At 44.6% G+C, this 23,568-nt stretch overlaps 1 protein-coding gene across 11 annotated transcripts in view; it reads left to right on the forward strand.

The window, feature by feature from the left end:
• Window positions 1-23,568, forward strand: part of SRGAP2 (SLIT-ROBO Rho GTPase activating protein 2) — a 243,238-nt gene that overhangs the window by 179,039 nt on the left and 40,631 nt on the right. For 9 of the 11 annotated variants that reach the window (XM_045841327.1, XM_045841328.1, XM_045841330.1 and 6 more), the window contains 6 exons: window positions 3,189-3,413; window positions 7,140-7,241; window positions 8,257-8,454; window positions 17,550-17,634; window positions 20,457-20,484; window positions 22,401-22,425. In XM_045841327.1, the coding sequence (XP_045697283.1) occupies window positions 3,189-3,413; window positions 7,140-7,241; window positions 8,257-8,454; window positions 17,550-17,634; window positions 20,457-20,484; window positions 22,401-22,425 (663 nt within the window). The remainder of the gene's footprint in view (window positions 1-3,188; window positions 3,414-7,139; window positions 7,242-8,256; window positions 8,455-17,549; window positions 17,635-20,456; window positions 20,485-22,400; window positions 22,426-23,568) is intronic. The other 2 variants (XM_045841329.1, XM_045841331.1) reach the window with 1 other exon arrangement.

Raw genomic sequence — 23,568 nt, forward strand, 5'->3', positions numbered from 1 at the left:
GTTAGCTGGAGGTATACAGGAGCCAACAGGCACATTGTGAGTTGGCGAGGAGAAGCTATAGAATAAGTATATAATAGAGGCAGTGGACTGGCCCAAGCAAGCTCCCTGCCTTCCAATAGGCCATACAGGGTGAGCAACATAAAAGGATTCAGTAGCTGTATCTACTCACTTGACTTAGATTAGTATGCAGCCTAAGTGGGGTGTTTCCTAAGAGCCTGGAAACTGTACTTCCGACTTCAGTCAATCCACTGATGTGTATTAAATGCCTACCATGAGCAAAGGCTAGTGGTGAGGGATTCAAAGACATTGGCCAAGCCCTCTTTGAAGCTTGCCTTCTGGCAGGAGTGACGTGAAATGGCAAGTCACAGAATGAGGGATTGTATCCTCTGTCATATGAGGGCTGCTGATGAGTGTGGTTCTGAGTGGAAGCCAAGGTCAATGCATTCTAGGGTTACAGGACTGGCTGGCTTCCCAGAGACTGGGAATTTAATTTGGATTTTGAAGATTGGGCCCACCTGCAACAGGTGAGAGGAATGGAAACTTTTCAAGAAGAGAAAAATGCTGGGAGCTGAAGAGCAGAGGTAGTGAATTTGGAAATATTGATGACAGGTATTAGTGTCTGCGTGGTGCCAGATATATGTAAGTAGATTGAGTGTTACTGGCCTCACAATAACCTGTGAGGCTGGTGTTATTCCCATTCGAGGCTCAGAGATGTAAAGTAGCTTGCTCATAGTCATACAGCTGATTTGAGCCTGTGGTTTTCCAATACGCCACTCTAAACAGAGAGAATGTCATTAGAATAAAGCAGAAAGGTCTGAAGAAAAAACTAGATAGAGATAATGTTAGATGGTCAGACTGAAGAGACTTCAGTTTGTTCTGGCCATTGACTTTACTCAAATTATTTAACTTCATGAGCCTCCTGGTCTGGAAAATTAAGATAATACCAACTTCATTGGGGTTATTATGAGAACTAAAGTCTAGAGTACTTAGCACGCTGTCTGGCATATAGTAAGGGCACCCTTAGTAAATATAGAGGCATTTAAAAAATTTCCAAACTGGGGGAGGTGATCTTTAATTTAGAAAATAAAAATGAGAGCTATTACAGCTTCTTCAGCAGGAGAGTGAAGCAGACAACACTGGTGTAAGATGTTAAGGGTATGAATTAGGAGAGAGAGGGAATAAGAATGGAGAGAAAAGGGGAATCAGCAAAAACGTGTAAAAGTTTATGAAGGGCACCCTGCCTCCCCCTAAATTTCCTTCTGCACTAAAAAGCTCCACCCCCATCCCCACCCCACACATTCTTGCTCAGTCCTGTGGGTAGTGTTACTTCTGTTCATTAGATTACAGCCATAGACTTATAGGCATAGGAGGGCTTACAGGTTTAAGGGCCGCCTGGCTAGACCAGCAGGTCTTCCAGAGGGGGAAGGGTGCCTGCACTGCAGCCTCCCAATCAGTCACTTTTGTCTAGCTTCCATTCACTCTTCCCTCTCAGCTGAATTTAATGTCTTTCCATCCTCTGCCTCCAGTTAAGCTATAACTGCTGTTCTTCTGCTGCAGCCAGGCACCTGCCAGAGCCTGCTGGCACTGAACCCAGAGCCCAGCCTGACGCACACTCTATCGCTGAGCTTCTTGTCAGATGCTGAGAGCAGGAGGCACACCACATGCTTTTCCCCCCAACAGTGGCTGCTCCCAGTGTGATTATGATGAAGGGGATGAAGGGGAAAGGCTGGGGAAGAGTTCATTTGATACCTGCTTATGGAATGAAATGACGGCCCAGCAGATGGTCTTACTCTATCCATGGATTCTTCTCTGACATGTTTTCTCAGGTTTTGGGTCTCAAAGCTGCTTTAGCAGTAGAGGGGATAATGGATGACCAAGGAATTAAGACCTCTGGGTCCTTTGGGAGGGACGGGGAACACTGTCAGAGTTACAGAATGATATTGCTGAAGAGGGCTTTAGGGATTATATTTCGTCCAAGTGTTTTCAGACTTTTTCTTTAGCAGAAGAATTCTTTCTTCAAACCAGACCTACACAAAATCCCAATTTATTAAATAGAAAAAAGAGCAGAGCTGGTTCTGTTGAAGTAGGGATAGGAGACTCCAAGTCCTACTAGTTGGGCTGCCCTTTTACCCCTTCTCAGGGACAGCCTGAGAAGTTCTGGCACGAACCATAGAGCTCTGGTCTACAGCTTGCAAACCACTGGCCTGGCCAAGTCTGTTCATGTTATAGTTAGGGAAACAGGTTCAGGGATGGGAGTGACTTTCCAAGGTTACTGACTTCCTATCCAGTGTTTTTTTTTATACTATTGCCCCTTTCCTACTTTTTTTTTCCTGCATTTTGCTTTAGGAAACAAAATTCTTTACATGAATTTTCCCAGTAAGACTTATGTTTAGAAATGTTTGACCTAATAAATGCTGTTTTTATCGGGAAAGAGCTTTAGTGCAGAAATCCTAGTCTGCAGCTACAGCCTGTTCTAGAATGTTGGGAGTTGGTGGGGGTGATGACTGACAGAGTCAGCCCCCCAGTCTCTTCTTCTCCCACCTAGAGTTTTCTGCTTGTGTGTAATTAACTGCTCTTGGAACTCTTCTAACTTCTGAACTCTGAATGTGGAAATGGCCTGGCTTGGTTGGTATGCAGTGACTTAACCACAGTAACCCTCAGAGAGTGGCAGGCTATATTTTTGTTATTGAATTTTGTTGTAATGGTATCCCCAGAGAAACCCAAAAATGTAAGAGGATCCCTTCAACTCTCAACTCTTCTCATGTTTATTAAATAGCACTGCACAGTGCATGATTAAATAATTTTATTTTGTCCTAATTGTATTTTGTGCCTGCTGTCCACTGGGCTTGATCACAGACATGGGGGACTAGAGTCTTCGGGAGTTTACAGTCTGGGGAGTTGAGAGAGAATTAGAAATATGCATGAGAAGGGGTGCCCAAAGGGACAAACAAGATCAAATGAGTCCTTTTTCTTCTAACCACCTCATAGTCCTCTAAGGTGTGTTTTACCACTGAAATGTGAGTCAAGAATTGAGAAATCTCACCCAGGTCTTGGAAGTGAGAATGTCAACCTTCTTCCCACTGCAGTCAGTTTCATACACGTGGTCGGATCTGCTCTGAAGGCCACCCTCTCTTCCTGTCAAGCCTTGGGGCTCTCCAGGGTTTGCTCATGTTCTCTCCTTTCCACAGCAGTGTTGTGACTTGGGCTACCACGCTAGCCTGAACCGGGCGCTGCGCACCTTCCTCTCTGCTGAGTTGAATCTGGAGCAATCGAAGCACGAGGGTCTGGACGCCATCGAGAATGCTGTAGAAAACCTGGATGCCACCAGTGACAAGCAGCGCCTCATGGAGATGTACAACAATGTCTTCTGCCCACCTATGAAGTTTGAATTCCAGCCCCACATGGGGGACATGGTGAGGCCTTCTTCCCCTCCCTACTCTCCCCAAGGAGCTTGAGCTCACTTGGGTCTAGATTCACTACACCAAGGCCACATTATTCTGGGAAGAGTAAGGCCTGGAGCTTTCTGTCGGGTAGTGAGGCACACCCCACCCATTGAGCAAACAGCTGCTGAGTGCCTGCTGTCCACTGGGCTTGGCCACAGACATGGGGGACTAGAGTCTTCAGGAGTTTAGAGTCTGGGGAGTTGAGAGAGAATTAGAAATATGCGTGAGAAGGGGCGCCCAAAGGGACCGACAGGATCAAAGGAGCGAAAAACAGCAGGTATGTTCTAAAAACACTACTCCCGGTTTGGTGATGGTGACAGGAAATAGGAGGGTCCAAGTGGTGAGGGTGGAAGAAGTGAAAACTGAGATGGGCCAGACGTGAAAGGCTTTATGGGAAGGGAGGGCCAACCAGAGTAATGATGTGGTCATTTGTTGTTTGGCAGAATTCTAAAAGACCTTATTCTCCTAGGGTCAGAAGATTGCAATAATAGTATTGTTTTGCTTGGGTTCTGAACAAAAAAGAATGGGTCCCTACAGAAAGGACAGGAGCTAAGATGTCATCCTGAAGGTCTGCACTGGTTGCCCAGCCAGGGCAACCTGAACCTGGGGGCCCTGTTTTGCACTTTCTACCTTCAGTGACTAAAACAAGAAGGGCCTAACTAAACTACAGTGAGAAGAAAGAGAAGCTTCCTGGTTTCCATTACTCTGTATCTTTTGGTTCCACTTCTAGTGGTTGTGCACACAAATCTGAGTGAACCTTATCCCTGTGGGTAGGAGCCACCATTTAACCTACTGCTTACATCAGAAGGAGGATGTATAGTCTCACGTAATAAAAGCTCAGGCATGGGGGGATTTAGGAGTGGGGATTTTATGAAGACTTGGGTTTTATCTCTCTGCTTCATGTCCTTATATGTTGACCCTATTTTCAGGTAGGCTGTTTTTCCTATAGGGGCAAGATAACTATATTCCAGCCTCATCTTTTTCTAGGTTGAAGTACAATGAAAAGGTATCTGCTTACTCCTAGAAGCTCCCACAAAAGTCACACAGTGTCTTCTTGGTTCTGATTGGGTGACTTGCTTATCCCTGAGTCAATCAGTGTGGCTCGGGATCTGTAGTCAGCTGATTGGCTTATGCTCCATCCCTTGAGGAGCATAAGGACCATCTCCTTGGGGAGAGCCCCCATCCAAAGCACATAGCCGGAGTTGGGGGGTGGGAGGTTCCCCTGGAAGGCAGTCAGGTCAAAGTTACCAGGAGGAGGGATGGGTGCTAGGTGATCAAAGCACAATAGTGTCCTCTCAGGAAGGGACGGGTGCTTCCATTGGAACTAGCACCCAGACGTCTTCAGTAAGCCCTACTCCAGAATGACAACTGTTGCAGTGTAACCAGAGGGTTGGCTGTCATCAGTTGGCCACTGTGGAGAGTGGGACGTTTCTATCTTACAGACGAAAATGTGGAGATGATTTCTTTTCTCTCCTTTTTGGGGAAAACCAAGCCATTTACAGTTTGTTTCCATGGCTGTGGCTTAGGAAATGTCAGCATCTGAACAGATGGGGGGAAGTGAGATGGCAGCGTGTGCAATTAGAGTAGGGGGAGGAGTGTCACCAAACCCCAGGAATCCCCATTCCTCACCTGCCCTGGCTTCCTGCCTTCCAAGCCCCTTCTCCAGCTGTCACTGAGATTTCTTCCCAAGAATCAGTGGAACTTGGGAACTAGCTGAGTGGAGTGATACATTTTCTGGTGTTGACTGAGTTGTATTCTGAGCCAAACAGCTTGTCTCCATAAAGGGGGAATCCAAATGCTGGGTGCTCAGGCCCCCTCCTAGCCCTGTCAGAGCCTCATTTCCATACTCCAGAGCACAGCTGGAATGCATTACCTTGCACCCCGGTAGAGGACCTAGAGGACCGCTGCCAAAGCATGCATCAGCAGCCCTGCTGCTTCTTAAAGGAACAGGGGTGGAGGTGGTTTTCTCTTTATGACTCCTCCCTGCTAGGTCTGGGTCACTTTAAAAATCAATAGTTTACTCTTCCGCCTAGGCCTTCCCTTTATGTGATATAGCTGGTCAGTGGCTGAGTCAGGCAGGGGCCAGGGCAGTCCTAGATCTTGTAAAGGTTCTGCATTCCATTCTAGCCTTTCTGTGAGTGGAAAATAAAAAGAGGAGAGGGCAAGTCTTTCTTGGTCCCTGCAGCCCCTCTATCCCATCAGTGTGGGTTGTCTATAGACTATAGAGGCAACAAGAGGGAGATGCCTGAAAGTCTTTGTACTAGGGCCAAAGTTCGGGTGGCATTTTGACCAGAAGCCCTGCAATTGGCCAAGGCCCCATTCTGACTGGTATTCCGGGGCGCTCAGCACGTGAATTGATGCCAAGCACTCTCAGATATACTAGGAGTCGGTGCTTGGCTCTACTGTTGGTGCCCATAGGGGCTGGTGGGGCTCCGGATGCCTGACCAGTGACATCAGGCAGCCAGAGAGTTTTACTCTTGGCACTAACCCATCCTGGCCACTGAGCTTTCTCCATTGTGTCTGCTTATCCCACAGCCAGAGTGAAGTCAGCTCTCTCTAGATCTGAGAGCTGGCTGAGACCAGCCTCTCAGTTGGGGGAGGAGGTCAAGTTAGTTGGGAGCTTAAAAGCCAATGGAGGAAAAGGTCAAGTCCCATTCCCCTCGATTTGAAGAGAAGTTTTGTCTTTTCAAGCGGGAGAATGGTCTGTGGGCATATGGATGTGCCCACTCATTGCTAGGAAAGAAAGGGCAGTTCTATCCAGATACTGGAGTTTCCACGGATGAATGGCTAGGGGACACATGGTGGCTAGATGACAGGAGCTGCCTCCATGTGGGTCCTTCCTCCCAATTTGTCAGGCTTCTGTTCCTAATCTGTCATCCTGAGGTCTGGGTGACCTCATGTCCTTGCCATAGTAGCCATGCCATCATCAGAGGACAGTGGCTCAGCCATTCCTATGCAGGGGAAAGCTTACTGACAGTGATCCTAGGGGGAACAGTGGACTTCGCTCCCACATTCTGGTGAAGACCTAGTGTAAAGTCATGGCTCTTTGAAAATGGCAACTTCCACCAGATTCCATGCTTTCTTCAGTCTGTACTGTAGTCTCTACTACAGTGCTCTCTGCAGTCTCTACTATAGCCTGTGGACTTGTTCCTGGCTTTACACTTTCTTTAATTGAGTCAGAGCTCTCATGCCTGGCACGGATTTATAAACACATGCTGACTGCCAACAGCAGCAAGTTAGCCTCCTGACCCACTTCTCTTCTGCTTTCACTCTGGTGTACAAAGAGGCGTGAGGGAGGGGCCAGAGAGGTGGCCACTTGGACCTCTAGCAGGAAACCCTCCCTGTGCCAAAGCATTGTGTATCTGGAGCTGGGGCTGCCCAAGACAGTCTTCTCTGGCCTCACTCCGGCTTCCATGGAGCCACAGACTCTGTATAGACCTGCCGCTGCCAAGCACCAGACCTAGAGATGAGCTCAAAGAGAGTCCTGGTCATTCCAAATGGATCCAACTCCTCCTCCTTTTCTTGTATTATTTGGTCTGGAGGAGATCCACACACTTTGGCTTTGGATTTCGTTTTAACATAGAAACTGTGAGCCTTACAGCTTGAATATGTGTAGTTTTATTAGCAGTAACGGGACTCTGGAACTGCCAAAAGTAGTGTCCTCTTCCTGACCTGGTATTACTTGGCTTTTGGCAGGCTTCCCAGCTCTGTGCCCAGCAGCCTGTCCAGAGTGAGCTGGTACAGAGATGCCAACAACTGCAGTCTCGCTTATCCACTCTGAAGATTGAGAATGAAGAGGTAAGTTTCCTGCTTCAGAGACTCAGAGCCACCCCCTGAGTTTCCCTGTTGAACTTCTTGTTGCCGCCTATCTGGGAACAGCGGAAGGAGCATGCAGAGAATGTCCGGGCTGCTGCAAACATTTCCTAGCCAAATGTAGGCTTGGATTTTCCCCCTCTGCTACATCCTGCCCTTGAACTCCAGGAAGTTGCTCTTGCATTGCCAAAGGTTGAGCTCTATTTTGAGCTTTTGCAAAATGCTTCCCCACATACACACATTTTTAATCAAAATGGCCCTTGGCAGCCGAGTGAACAATATTGTGTCTCTCAAACCACCCCCTCCTGCCTGGGTTTGTCCAGGATTTTCAACAGACAGAGGCTTTTGACTTTGACACTTTAAACATCTCTGTCCTTTTAGAAAAGGGTGACTTTCTCTTGGGCCCAGTGTATTTGCTTTCAACAACTGATTCAAAAGGGCAGTATCATTCATTATCAGAGCTCCTTTCTTTTCAGCTCAACTAACTTCTTACCTGGCATGTTAGTAAGTCTTACTTTTCCCGGGAAGATTAGGAAGGACTAGGGATGGGTCACTTCCTTTGCAGATGGGGAAACAAGTCCATTGATTTGTTGAAAGTCATGAAACAGAAGCTGGGGCGTTCCAGGACCATGCCCATCACGCATTTTAACTACCTCTTTATATTGGGGGGTTGGTTTGAATTTGTTTGATTCTCCATCTCCCATAGCACTCCTATTACAATGAAGAACTAATGTAAGTATAAAAAGTAAGCATTAAATAAAAGAACTGGGTCAAGTGCGTAGCATGAAGGGAGTGGTGGTGTTCAGGTCCCCACTGGAGAGTAGCACTCGATACCCCAGTCCGTGTGGTGTTCATCACTCACTTACGCACTGTCCCGTGGGAGACAGAGTTGTACCCTCTGGCAGCATCCTCTCTCCTTCCTCAGCCCACTCCTTCCCCCCTTCTCCGAGCTTCTCCATCACCTGTCCCTCCTGCATTATGTTGGCTCTTGTTGTGGCAGGTAAAGAAGACAATGGAGGCCACTCTACAGACCATCCAGGACATTGTGACCGTCGAGGATTTTGACGTGTCGGACTGCTTCCAGTACAGCAACTCTATGGAGTCCGTCAAGTCCACGGTCTCAGAAACCTTCATGAGCAAGCCCAGCATTGCCAAGAGGAGAGCCAACCAGCAAGAGACAGAGCAGTTCTATTTCACAGTGAGTGAGCTCGATGGCCTTTAGAGATCATCTTTAGGCAGTGAGGCATATGAGGAGATTTGGAAGTTGGAGTCCTTGTGAAGTGTCTGAAGGGCAGTCTTTAAATATCCTAGTTTTAGATCTGGGCATATTTGGAGACTATCCCTACACTTAAAGGCACAAACACCTACGAGTTGTATGTGTTTAACAGGGACCCCCAAGAGAAAGGATGCTCCCAACTACACTACCAAGAAGATTTTCTCTTTAAGCACTTAGTAGGCTTTTGTTTGAAAGTTTCCTTTTCAGCCATAGAGGGTCATGAAAGGGTACCTACATCGCCTGGTTCTTGGGAACTATATTCAGATATTCTGGCTGATACATGTCTTGTTTTTAAAGTCTGTAGTCTCTCCTAGTTGGCGTGATGAACTTATTTTATAGTTTTTGTTGGCGGGAAATTCTCTTTCAGAGGGATAGGTAATTATTGTTAAAACTCAGGGAGAATACAGGCAGCATTGTTGGTTTGCAGAGAATTCCAAAACATCGTATTTTATTATTCATGCATCTCCCAGTCTCTTTTTAGGCAGATGGACCCAGTGTTTCTGAGATAGTGTTAACAGCCCTGTGAAAGTTGCTGGCTGGTTTTTGGTGCTGCTTTTTAATAATTAAGTTATTTTGAGCTTGCCAAGTAGGATTTATTGCCTGGACTAAAATTTATTTTCTAATCTTCTGATGACCGAGAAAGGAGAAATTAAGTTTGCAGATGTGAGATGAAATATAGCCAGTGAATATGCATACTAATTCTGAATGAGAGAAATTAACTTGTTTTTCAGTCAAGAAACACAGTCTACATGCAGTAAATTGACTTTTTTCTCCAGCTAGAACAATTTATTTAATTTTTCTGTGCACGCTGCCCTTTCTTCATTAAGAACACTAGTGATTTGATATCTTTTTAAAAAAGAAATCTGTTTTTTTTATGTAGTTTAGCTCAGAATTCTTAGGGGTTTTTTTTCCCTGAGGAAGACTGTTGAAAGGGAGTGATTTAACAGTATTCTTCTTTTTATTTTTAAAGATTTTATTTATTTTTAGAGAGAGGGGAAGGGAGAGAGAGTTGGAGAGAAACATCAGTGTGTGGTTGCCTCTCACATGGCCCCCACTGGGGACCTGGCCCATAACCCAGGCATGTGCCCTGGCTGGGAATTGAACTGGCAACCCTTTGGTCCTGCAGCCCGTGTTCAATCCACTGAGCTACTCCAGCCAGGACAGTATTATTCTCTTAAAATAACTTTTTTCTTGTTATACAAAGCAACAAATGCTTATATAAGATTTAGAAGCAAAAATGAAGAAAATAAAAATCATTCATAATCCCACTACCTAGAGATATTGGTGCTAGGATATATGTATACCCAAACACATATCTAAGCATGCATTTATAATTTTATTACAAATAAATGGAATACACATTGTTTTATAATCTACTTTCATTTACCAAATGATTAACATTTTCCTGTCATTTAATTATAACACTTTTGAGTGAAATACTAAAATCTATAGAAAGAAATAATGGAATGACATTTTGGCTCATTCATTAATTTTTGTAAAATATTAAGCACACTGCCTAATTTGCAGTTAATTCTCAGTAAGTGCTGAGTTTTTATTAGCACCGTCATCATTTATTTATTTATCATTATTAAATTAGTCATTGATCATTTACTGAGGATCTGCTATGTGCTATACACTGGGAATGCTGGGGCATAACATTAAGAGGGGAATGATGGGATTCGGCATATGAAGGGAGAACTTTTCGTTTTACTTCATATATTTCTAAATAGTGTGACAGGTTGGTTTTTGTAGTTAAAAAGGTATGTAAGCATATAAAAATTTTTAAATGCATGCATGCACACCACACACATGCAAGAATGGTGACCAGAACGAGTGCAGTTGGGGAAGCATCACACCCAAGGTGATTTTATGCTTGAAGGGTGAGTGAAGCGGGCGGTGAATCAGGAGGAGAATGGCATTCCTTTAGAGCGGAGCAGCATGTGCAAAAGCATAAGAACATGCAAAACCCGGGGTTAGCTATTAGGAGAGCTTACTGACTAGAGTGAGGGCTGTCTTGCCGCCCCAAGCTCTGTTGTCTCAGGAGGTTGTTGAGCACTCAGGAGGTTTGTGGAAGCTTTTAATAATAGGATTGTTTGGCTGGTCTGTCTGGACTGCTTAGATATAATAGTACTTGAATGACCCAATCACATTACACTGAAGAAGATTTCCATTTTTTTTTTTACTAAATAAGAAAATTTGGACTTAAAAATCTGTATTGAAGACTGTCAGGATTACTTTTTGGCTTTAAATGAATCTGTAACACTTATTCAAAGTCGACCTTCAGTAAGAGTAAGAATAACCATATTCAAATCTCTCAAATCCTGCCCACCCTTTCACCTCTGTCTGCACTGGTGTCCTCTAATCCGTTTCCTGTCTTTTGTGACCATAGTGCTACTCATCAAAATTGTGTGCAAATTTTCTTGGCTAACAGGAACATTTTTTGTCTGGGCTTGTGTAATAACAGATTTATAAGAGAGTTCATCATTTTTGTGACGGGTGCTTGGAATATGTCAGATAATTCATTTTATGATGAAAGGGTTTTGGGCATGTGGTAAAACGGACATGCATGAAAAGGGGATATGCGTGTTAAGCAGGATGGCTTCCTATACCTGCAAAACCATACAAAGCCAACACAACTGCACGTGGGCTTTTTTCAGTTTGTAGCCTGCAGAGACGTTGCCATGTTTTTCCCATGTGCCCTTCAAAAACAGCAGAAACAGCAGAATAGCATATCCTGTAAGCTCTCTTCTTTAAAGATTTTATTGATTTATTTTTAAAGGGGAAGGCAGAGAAGAGAAGCATCGATGTTTGGTTGCCTCTTGCATGCCCCCTACTGGGGGCCTGGCCTGCAACCCAGGCACATGCCCTGACTGGAAATTGAACCAGCAGCCCTTATGGTTCATAGACCGGTGCTCAGTCCACTGAACCACACCAGCCAGGGCACTGTAGGCTCTCTTCTTTCGGAAAATTGAGAAGAGGTCCCTTCTTGCGCCTTTGACTCCTAGGTAGGGTGCCTGGTGAGCCAGAGAGCTGCTAGGAAAGCTCCCTGGCCACTCTCAGCTTTTGTCAGATTGATCAGCCCAAACAACTTCAATTGGAAATTTGAAGAATGCCCTAAAAATCAGCAGGAGTCCCAGGAAGATAATTATGGAATTTTAAAGCTTGAAGTGATTCTTAAAAATATCTAACCAAACCTTCTTGCTGAAAGAATTAAAAAATAAAGATAAATCTAGAGAGGATGGGTAGCTCGTCCAAGAAACTCAGCAAGAGCTGAAACTAGAACTCTTGTTGCCTGGTCTTGGGCCACAGGCTTTTCCTCTCCGGCCCGCTGAAGCAGCTGGTACGAAGGAAAGGCTGAGACAGCTCAGCAGCTTTCTCTTCTTTGTCCTAAGTGAGGAGACGTGTCTGGATCTCTTTGGCTTTGTATCACTTGTCTTCTATAACACACAATCCAATGTCTGCTGTAGTTTTTACTGTGATTGTTAAAAACACAATATATATTGTTTAAAGATGCAAAGATTTAAAAATAGCATACAGAAAAAAGTGAAGCTCCTACCCACCTCTGATCCTCACATACCTTCCCTTCTGCCAAGTGATTGAAACCAGTTTACTCTGTGTCCTTCCAGAGGTACCCTGTGCATAGGCTACCACTGACATACCCTCCAGTACAGTAGTTACATTAGAAATGTAATAAAATAAGTAGAAATATAACTAAAAATATGCTACTTATACTGTTCTTTTTTAACTTAATTTACTTTGGATATTATTTTTATATTATATTACTTATATTATTATATTATTTGTCCCAAAAGATCTGCCTCCTTTTTTAATGGCTGTGCAGAATTCTATTGTATGGGTGGATGTACCATCATATATTTAACCACGCCCCTGCTCATGGACAGTTATGCTCACTGGTTAGCCAAAGATTGTCAAAGCCTGTAAGGCTGGCATTTCTGCTAAGTATTTCCTTGTATGGGGGTTGGAGTGAGGAAGGGATTAAAGGTTATAGCTGGCCCTGGCTGGTGTGGCTCAGTGGTTGAGTCCCTACCTGAGAATCCCAGTGTCGTTGGTTCAATTCCCAGTCTAGGGCACATGCCTGGGTTGCTGGCCAGGTTCCCAGTAGGGGGTATGGTAGAGGCAACCACACATTAATGTTTTTCTCCCTTTCTTTCTCCCTTTCCCTCTCTAAAAAATAAAATACAATCTTTATTTTTAAAAAAGATTATAGCTGATAAAATAAATAGACTACCTGAATTCTTGGGGACTGATTTAGGTAAGGTAATAGGAGGGGAGTTGATGCCTTGGCCATTGGGACAGTGCTGTAGGTCTAGACTTGGAGCTAGTGGTCTGATCTCTTTTTTACCTTGGTACTGTCCTGCAGGCATTCAGTAAATGTGTGCTGAGCAGTTACGAATGAATGACTGCCTCTGCCTTGTCACCTGAAGTGGGGAGGTGTGCTCCCATTTGAAGGTTTGCTGTAGTATTTATACTGTATAACAGCAGTCTCCTGCTTTAAAAATCCACAGGGAGGAGGGGAAAATGTGAATGTGCCCAGAGAGTGGGGAAACAGCCATTCTAGTGGCATCTGTGTATCTCTGCACAGGGGGCTGGCTGGGCATAACTCACCCCCACCACTCCCCCTACCCCCAGCCATCCCCACCTCCCTCCCCTGCTCCCACCCCCACTTGCTTTTGTCTGTGTGTCCGTTATAGTTGTTCCCGAAAACCCTTCTCCCCTTCCCCTCATTATCCCCTCCCACCTCTGCTCTGGTTACTGTCAGATTGTTCTTTCTTTTTTTTCTTTAAGACTAGAAACTGCTTTGATTCAGCTTTCTTATGTGTTGGCACAAAGCAAAAAAGTTGAGGGAAGGACTGTTTTTAGGTTAACTGAGCCGGTGATTCCAGTATAAAGAACACTTTTGCATACCTACTCGTTGCTGGTCCCTGTTCTAATAATCACAGTTATGCTTGTTATCGTATTTCATCTTCAATAGCCTCATGAAAAAATATTATTAGCCCCAGTTTTCAGATGGGGAATTTAAGCTCAGGGTTAGAAGACTTAATTAATGGTGGTAGAATATTCCAACTCAGGCTTTTCCATTTTACTGCAACCAAAATGTCAGAGAGAGAGAACTCAGAGGGAAAAATTAGTGCTATACTAATACTTCTCAATAGATAAAACTTATTGCTGACAGTTGATAACCAATTGGGAATTTATTAAGAAATAAATTGAAGCTCAGTGGATTGAGTGTGGGCTGTGAACCAAAGAAATAAGTTGAACCCTGGTTGGTGTGGCTCAGTGGGTTGAGCACCAGCCTGCAAACTGAAAGGTCACAGGTTCGATTCCTGGTCAGGGCCCATGTCTGGGTTGCAGGCCAGGTCCCCAGTTGGGGGCCAGCGAGAGGCAACTGATCAATGTTTTTTTTGGCACATTGATGTTTCTCTCCCTCTCTTTCTCCCTCCCTTCCCCTCTCTCTAAAAAATAAATAAAATATTTTAAAAAATAAAATAAAATAAGAAATAAATTGAGATCATAAAAACAAAGTTGAAGGTTCACATGGTAAAAAAACAAAACCACCCAACAGACTCTTTGCCTACCTTCCTACTTTTTGAATAAATTGCCAGCTTTGATCACATTGAGTATAAAATTAGACGGAAGGTATGGCACCAGCTAGGCTGTGTTTAGGAATTTTGATTTTACTGTGTGCTCTAGAACAGCAAGCACACTGCCCTTTCTTTCTCCTCCTTTGAGGAAAACACCAGGCCATCCCTTTATTGTTGGATGTTTGTTGAGGGGAGCAGGGTGCAGGGAGTGGGATGAAAAAAATTAATTGCCTATTATTGGAACATACTTTAAATAAAGAAAGCAACCTTATTGTCCAAGGAAGGGTTTTGAGATTACACATAAATAGTCCTTTTCCTGGCCCCTAGTCTGCAAAAATCATTGAAAAGCCACCTGTTCCTCCCTTTCCTTCAACGGTCTCGCTTCTTTGGTCTTGTGTGTCTAGTCAGCGACTAGACACACAAGTTCAGCAGCGACTGAAACTTTTAACTCAGCTTTATCAGTGAGAGCAAGGTTATTTCTCCAGCTTCTCTCTCATATAGATGAGAGCTAGCCATGGGCAGGAGGATAAGTGATAAATAACATGCCTACCAACTCCAGGATGCTTTTATCTTCCTGTACCTGACTTAACTAGATGGAAAACTTCCAACCATTGTTCCCAGTCTTAGGGATGCAGGTCATACTTTGACACAGTTTCCATCCTTCAGTATTTGATAGAACCCAAAAAAGGTAATCTTTCATCCCTCTTATCAGATTATTGTTTATTTTAATGGTTCACCAAGTGACAGCCAAGCTAACTAGTGAACTGTGAACATGAATGGGAAAAAAAGATTTCCGGAATCACAAGTAGAAACATGAGTGAGAGGAAGGAATTTGCATCTATTGCCTTCCAGAATTTTGGCTGTTTTCTAAGCAGTCTGGTCTTGTTTTAAGGGTTACAGTTTCATGGTAAATTTTTCCTCATTTGGAAACCTTAGAGTCCCCTGGGATAACTTTCCAAAGAGGGGCCTTGAGGATTCAGATATTTGCAGTGGGTGTTTCCCTGCAGGTGTTTCACCTCTGGGCCCTGATGAATGGTTCTGGACTTCACAGTTAGGCATTGGTTGGGGAATAGACATCACCCAGGGAAGACGGACAGCAGGTGAGCTGGCAGCTGGAGCAGATGGAAAGGGCAGGTGACAAAGAAGCCTGTTTTCATACAGATGATCTCCTGCAAAAGCACAAGGAGCAGAGGAAGCAGATCCTCATTAAAACAACAGAATTGATTTGGTATAGGGCAGGGGTGTCAAACTCACTTTCACCATGGGCCACATCAGCCTCCTGGTTGCCTTCAAAAGGGCCAGATGTAATTTCAACTCCTTAACAGTTAAGGAGTAGTGACAATTATACAGTCCTAAAATTAGTTCAGCTCTTTGAAGGCAACAGGGAGGCTGATGTGGCCCATAGTGAAAGTGAGTTTGACACCCCTGGTATAGGGTTTGTTTTGTTTTGTTTTGTTTTGTTTTATACTTAATTTAAAGAGCAGGGCCACACTTGGAGGCTTCGTTTATGACTGCTACGGAAGGTTCTATCCAGAGGAGAGTGAGACTGTTCATTATTGCTCATACTTCCATCATGTACTCATACTGTCTCCTGGGCACAGTACTGAGCATCAGGGATGCCAAGAATAATGGATGTGGTGGTCTCTGACCATAGGAAGGAGGCAGTCTGCAGAGAAAGACCCATGAGGAATAGGCCCCGCCTGACAGGACTGTGTGAAAGTGCTGTCATGGAGATTTGCAGAGGAGCGTCTGGGTGAGCGTGGGAGGGCCAGGAAGGGCCTCCTGTAGAAAGCAGAGTTCTTTCTTTGTTTTTGGAGGAGAGAAAGGGAGGGAGAGAAAAGAAATACCCTCTCTTGGTTCAAAGTTCACATTCTACAGAAAGGTACCCAGTAAAAGTAACTCACATTTTTTCACCTTTTTTCCCTGCCTTCATCCTAAGTGGTAATAGCCATAAATTCAAAGCCATGATGTGTAATCATACTTTCTGTTTAATACATTAAAAGAAAGACAAAAGTATTATAATTGAAAATGTTTTGTTCACTGAGCCCCTCAGATATCTCACACATCAGCAGCAATTCAAGGATCACACTTGGGGAAACACTGCCACGTGGCCTCTGGGTTTAGACATGTGTAGATGACCCCAACCCAGCAGATGAACCCTGGCGGCTGGAGACACCCGAGGCGGACGAAGGTCCCGTGAGCAGCCGTGTGGTAGAGAGGGAAAGACACTGTGTTAAGAGGCCAAAGGCCTGAGATCCAGGCTTGGCACTTCCACTGATGGCTTTGCAGCAGTCGGCAATTTATTTTACATCATCTTACCCAAGATGATCTTTTTATCTGTAATAACAAAATAATGATGCCTTCCCTAATTTGCTACACAGAGTTATTGTAAGAGTCAAGTGGGAGAATATGTGCCACAGTGCCCTAAAATCTCTTGATTTGCTACATATATACAAAGAATTAATACTGTGCAGTTTTGTTCTCCTTTTCCTGCTTGATACCATAATGAGAGCATGTATGTTACCATGATGGTTAAGAACACACAACACTGTATCGTCAAACTATATACGTTTGGATACTGGCTCTACCACTCACTCCCTGTTTGACCTTAAGCAATTTATTTAATCTCTCCAAATCTCAGTGCCCTCTTAAAATGAGAATAATGATAATAGCTTGTAGGTTTGTTTTGAAGATTTGATGAATTGCTCAGGAAAATCTAGTCTCTCGCTGGGCAGACAAGGGTGGAGAGAAGTCAAATCAGAAAATGTAGCACAGCAATCATATTTTGACTGTTAGAGCAAATGGAGTTGCATTTCCATAACCTTATCTTGTGTTTGAAACTGCTGGTTTGTGTATATGCAAGTGGTGGGGGATGGCAGCCCCTCTTTTGAGAGCTCAGAAATCCCAGGCTTTCCACAAAGACTCCATGCAGAATGGAGGAAGAGGCTCATTAAGATAGACAAAGATGCTGTGCATGCTAGGCTTGCAGCTGGGGTGGGGGCTGAGCCTGCCATTGGCATTGCGCCTAGTGTGATGGAATGCACCCGTAGCGGGGAGGAGCAAGGGCGAGGCAAGGCTGGATGTCAGTGAGGGTGGCCAATGGCAGATGTGTGTCTTCACACCAAAAAGACCGAGGCTCAGTGAATCCCTCCGCCCCCTGGTCTTCAGTGGAGCTGAAAGAGATGAATGAGGGGCTGTAGGAGACAGTTTCTTACACTGGCCAATAAGGAGCTTCCATAAAAATCGGCAGCTGTCCAGATGCTCAGGGCTGTACAAAAATAAAAAATGGACCTGGTAGAAATTGGGTCAAAAACCAAATGCCCTCTTAAAAAGGGAATTGTATAGCTGCACATCTGTTTTGTTTTGTTTCGTTTGTCCTCAGGAGTCTGATTGCTTTTTCCTCCTTCCCTACAGAAAATGAAGGAGTATCTGGAGGGCAGGAACCTCATCACCAAGCTACAAGCCAAGCATGACCTTCTCCAGAAAACCCTGGGAGAAAGTAAGTGTGGTGCTCTGCTGGAGCTTTGGCATTGAGGGGAAAGCTGAGCCCCGGCCTGTATTGCTGTCTCCTTCCACCCTAAGCCAAGTGAACCTGATCTGGTTATATGAATACATTTCCTTTCCTAGACTGTGTGATATGAAAACACACTCCCCAGATGACTGCTTGAGTAATGGGAAAAGGCCAGTGCCTAATGAAGCACTAATGTGCATCGTTTATTTGTTTAAATGGAGTGTGCCTGCTCTTCACCCAGTCCCCTTCCTGTGCTTCTTTGCCACAACTGAGGTAAAGGGGCTGGTGTGATTTACTCTCCGGACACTTGGTGAAAACTCTCAGCTCCTCTATGGCAGGTTTGAAGCTGGAGCAAGATAGGGAGCTGGAAAACGAGCTACTTAGCTCTGAGGAGAGGAGAGGATTCTGAAAGGCCCAGGTGATGGACAGACTGCTGCTTTCTGTAGCGTCATGGTAGAGCATTCCTTCTGCTTTGAGAAGTTCTGCCGCTACATGGCAGCCCTCCCTCTGCCTTGGTCATGCTGAGGCCAAGGTGCTGAATGGACTGTCTCATCTGGAAGGATGATTTTAACCAGACTCTGGGAAGTAGCAAGGCAGAGAAGGAGACTGGCACTCTGGACTTTTTCTCCTCAGCTGTCAAACAGAAGGCAAAGGTTGAAAGAGAAGCTTCCCTGGGGTTCTTGGCACCCTGCCCAGGTCTTTCAGCAACCTATGATTAATGGGATTCCCAGGTTGGGGATGCCTCTGAATGCTGGCTCCTCCTCTCTGCCCCAGTAATCTCACTTAAAGATGGCAAATGGGAGCCCACAGGGCATATGTGGTTAACACCAGTGAAAGGCAAACCTTCACTGACTCAAGGGTCTAACACTATAAAATAAAATCTTGAGCAGTCTTCAGACACACTGCAGAGTATAGGAAACTGTACACTGTTCATTGGCTCATTGACCACAAGAATCAGAGCTCTGCTTTTCATACCCCGGCCGCCTACCCACCCATCTTGCCCTGTCCTTCTCTTGCCCTGGGTGATTCCCCCAGATGATTCTTTCATCTCTAATGTCTTTGATCTTGTGATTTTTTTTCTGAGCATTTTTTTGTATGTGAAGAAAACCTGTTAAGTAACTTCTGTTCTCTTTCCTCCCCACCACCCAAGAGACTCATGCTGAACAGATTTGGGCATTGAGATCCAAACTTCGCTTCTAGAAAATCTTTACTCTTGGGTTATCAGATTGCTCCACGGGGAATCAGAGGAAAGAAAGCCCAGAACTATTTGGAGCAAATTATAACCATGATTTCCTTATGCCAAGATAATGGAAGCATAGCCCATAAGCGAGATGAGGAGCAGGGCCTCCAGGGACTCGGGGTGGGGGGAGGCCGGAGCCCATGTGTTACAGAGAAAATGGGCTTCACACACACACTCAATACACCAAACACCCTCCTGTGGGGGGCAGAGGTTGGTGATCCTTCACTAGTGCTGCAGATGGCCTTCTCTGGATATGACAAGTTCTAGCAATAAGGAAAAAAATAGCTGTAGATCTTCCTGTATGCAAGTCATCATATCCCTGCCTTCTGTATTTGTCACCAGGATGCAAGAGCCCCTTGTTCTTGCCATGGAGGGATAATTGATGCGTATGAATATTCCAGCATGGAAATGGGCCAGATGTTGAAAATAATGGCTCAGAATAACATTTTTGCCAATGAAAGCTAAGCTTTTAGTAATGAGATGCTGCTGGGTTGGGGGCAGGGCGAGCCTTGTTGCTCAAGATGAGCTGAACTGTAATCAACAACTAGCAACCTTTAAAGGCAAGAAAAAACCCTGCCCTCTCCCAGCCCTTGGAGTTGCCTTCCCAGGAGCACAGATGAGGGCTGTGGGAGCTTGTCCACTCAGTGCCTGTGGGGGTTTCTGCTGGTTTATCTGATGTAAGTCTAACACAGACCAAGCTTGGTTAACTGTGTACCCAAGGAAAGCAACATAGATTACATCACGGCCCATGCACAAATGCACATGTATTTTTTTTTTCAAAACCATAAAAATACTTTGTATGAATATTGAGATTTTCAGTTTTATTTTTAAAGCTGGCTGTGACCCATTTAACTTAATATTAAGCCCTGGCCAGGTAGTTAGTTAGTTAGAGTGTTGTCCCCATATGCCAAGGTTATGGGTTCAATCCCCCATCAGGGTACATACAAGAAGCAACCAATGAATATATAAATAGGTGGAACAGAAAGCTGACATTTCTCTCTCTCTCTAACCAATAAATTAAAAAAATTAATAATATTAGGGCCCACTATTGGATTGAGAACCACAGTTTGATAGCAATATCAGCATTAAATCTGTTTTCCCTTGGCACCCCAGCCCAACCTAATAGGAGAGTTTAGTATGAATTTAAAAGTAGAACTTCCATATCGTCACTGTCCCTTCCTTCTTACCATGCAGACACACACACCATACACAGAAGAGAAGCTAAATTTCATCTACGAGAAGGTTCTGATAATGTGTTCTCTAACATGTGGTCTGCCTTGCTGCTGTTCCTCTAACTCCACACTATTGGGAAGCAGAACTTCCCAATAGTGGCAAATCTAAGGTTTAGCGACACCAACAGCTCTGGGCTGGGAACAAGTATCAAAAACAGCCCTTGTCCAGAAAGGGGTTCTGGGAGCTTCTGTTCTTTTTTGCCCTGAAGGCTGGTCACACTGTGATACTGGTGGTCGTTCTCTGGGGAGATGGGCCAACCTGTTGATTCCTAGGAGCAGGTTGTGCTCTTGAACCCCTCTGCTTCACCAGGGACTTTTTGCTTTTGTCTTTCCAACAGGTCAGCGGACAGATTGCAGTCTGGCCAGGTAGGTGTGGCCTGGGACAACCCTGGGAAGAGATGAAGGAAGGCCTGTGGGTAGAGAGATCCCAGCCTGAGGAAGAGCCCAGGAGTCCAGTTGCAAAGACGTTGGGTGGCTTTGCAAAAAAGTGGCCTTGGGCAGAGGTTGCTTTTTCTCTTGGTCTTGCTGACTCCACCTGCCCCACATGGAAAATGGGGCTTGCTGTGACTTAGGGAAGGACCTGAGCAGAACTGAGTGAAGGGAGTTCCCATTTGCCCAGAGACTCCCAGAAGCCGCTACATTGGAAGGAAAAGAAATGTTCAACTCTGGAGGGAGGGTTATTAACTGCCAGGCTTAAACATGTGGGTTTGGGGACGTCTCTGATGCTGAGACAGAAGATCGGGAGATAGCATTTGGTCTGAGATTTTTTTTTTTATGCACGGAAAAGATGACAGCCCCTAGTAGTGACTGTTGCTGGATAATGAGCTATTACATTGCATTGGCAGAAACCCTTGCCCCAAGGTGTATAAGTATGCAACCCTTCCAGTCTTTCCCCACCTTCCCCTTCCTTCCCCACCCCAACCAAATATTTTCCCTCCCAGTTTCGGAGCTGCTATGAGAAAATGCATGAGCTGGCAGAGAGCAAGGCATTCATTCAGTCAATAGTTCTCAAATGCCTAAACATGTGCTGATTTAACTGGAGAAAGAGGTCTAATGGGCTGGACTCCTTAGAGACCCTGAGTTAGCCCATTATATCAACCACTTATATCTGCCAAAACACAAAATAATCATGAGGCCATTTACAATTATAGGCTCATTATTTAGAAATAGCTTCATTTGGCTTTCATCGTTTCGTCATTGTGGATTACAATAAAGATCCCATTAATCTTAATGACTGGAGGGAACCAGGATAATAGAATTTTGTGGAATGTATCTTCTTGGTGATGTAGTCTCAGTATAAGTTGAATCCCCTTATGTTGTGTTATTTCACTGTGTGACATTGGGCCGCTCTTTTCCTTCTCTGAGCTCCAGTTTTCTCATCTATGAGACAAGAAGGAGCATCCCATTATATCCGAGGAGCTCTAGGATTCCCAGGTGGTTCATCAAGGGCAACCTGATGGAAGGGGCAGAGGGTGCCCAGTGGCCAGGCTCTGGTCCCGACTTTTACTCAAGACAAGACAGTGCTACTGTCCTTGCTTGGGGCATCGTGCCTCTCTCTGAGTTGGATTCCCTTGGAGAAAGGCTTCTGAGGCTAAACACAGGCTTAAAAAGCATTGATCTAGAGCACAGGTGGTGAACACAAGGCTTGTGGGCTGAATCTGGCCCTCTACCTTGTTTTATCTAGCCTGTCACCTTGTTTCTACAGCAGCAGCGCTGAGCTCCTTGCCCCTAGTTAAGGAGGAGTTACCCTAAAATTATAGGGTAAAATTATATTTTTACCCTATATTATATTCGGTCCTTTGAAGGCAACCGCAGCTGGTGAGGCCCACGGTGAAAATGAGTTTGACACTGCTGCCCTAGAGGATCACCAAGGTTCCTTCTAGTCTAGACACTCTACCCTCTAAATTCCAGAAAAATTGCTCCCTCCCTTTCCCCTAAGTATTTCTAAGAGAGAAAACTGTAGCTTCCTTTAGTGTTTACTAACGTCTCCTTGCAGAGAGATCTTATTGTCAACCCAAACATTTTTTACTATAAACTGAACAGGTTCCCTCTTATTCTGGTTTTGAATGTCTGGTGGCAGACATTGAAAGCAGAGACCTCTGTGCATTTGTGAAAAGAGTTTTAATGGACTGTCTTCGGATCAAGTCTTTTAGCCATTTCTGGGTCTTAACTGAATAATGTGACTTGTTTCATTAACCACCAAACAGACTGTTTTTAACCTCATTTTCTTTTTCCTCCCTCTTGCTGGATTGGTCCTCTCTGATTTGGTGGCGTAACCACAGGCGTAGCTCAACAGTGAGGAAGCAGGTAAGAACCCAACAAGAGCCAGACTTCTCTAGTGTGAAAATGATAACACCCCACAGACATTCATGGAACTCCACTGTAGGCAAGATGACACTTTTCTGACTTAATGCCTATGTTTGGAATGTACCATTTAGTCATAGTGTATTTAATATTATGGCAACTTCATTGATTTAGCTTGTTTAGCTGGAATGGCCATGATCTTTCTGATTTGTTCGTCTTACCCAGTGAGATTTGCTTTGACTGGCAGAACTGCCCTTGGCATCAGTCCTTCAGAAGACCGTGAAAGAGGCCTCACACTTCATACATATGTACCAATGTGGCAGAAACGCACAGCAGCTCATCACCTAGACCAGGCACTCTTGCTCTAAGTTCGCAGATTTTTGTTTATTTCTAGTGGTGTGGTCATCCTAGGTGTATTTCTAAGACATCCTGAAAATGCAAAGAGAAGTCTGGCCTAGGACTGATAGGCAAGTGATGCTGAGCTGTGATTTTGTGCATGATCTTCAGTGTTGGATTAAAATCTGGGCAACTAGCTCTCATCACCCACATTAGGAGAGATCTCAGCAGTGGATGGATAATCCACACCAAGGGATAATCTAAACAGCACTTGGGCTTGTTTTGAAAAATTAATTGAAATATTTTTTTGCAGTAGCAAATTTGACTTCCTAATATTCTTTATGGCAAATACTGAAATGATTTTGTATCTCCTGAACTCATACCAGTTATGAGTAGACAGTTAGCAGGGAGGAGGTGGGGAGAGCTCAGAAATGTCTTTGTATCTACTCAGGGAAAGCTGATTCAGGCTTAAAAAATCATTTTAGGTAATTCACAATGGCTGTTGCCACAGGGCGATAATCAGATATAGAAAGCACCTGGTTTCTGTGGCGTGGGCAGCCCCAGCAGGAGGATCTCCAGGAGGATCTGATGGCTCTGGCTGGCTGGGCAGCACAGCTGCGGAACTCAGATGACATCGTCCTCACGTGTCTTAGCTTTGTTGTCACTATTTTTTCCCCTTCTTTACTTTGGATCTCATTTTAATGAGAACACGATTGGATACAATAACACATTTTTTAGATTCTAAAAAGTTCATTGCAGCCCTCTTTCCTCTTGTTCCTCTTTTTCCATCTTCACTTTTCTCCCACTATT

The sequence above is a fragment of the Phyllostomus hastatus genome, unplaced genomic scaffold (assembly GCF_019186645.2).
Source record: "Phyllostomus hastatus isolate PE091 unplaced genomic scaffold, TTU_PhHast_1.1 phas_contig_36, whole genome shotgun sequence".
In the NCBI taxonomy this organism is placed as follows: domain Eukaryota; kingdom Metazoa; phylum Chordata; class Mammalia; order Chiroptera; family Phyllostomidae; genus Phyllostomus; species Phyllostomus hastatus.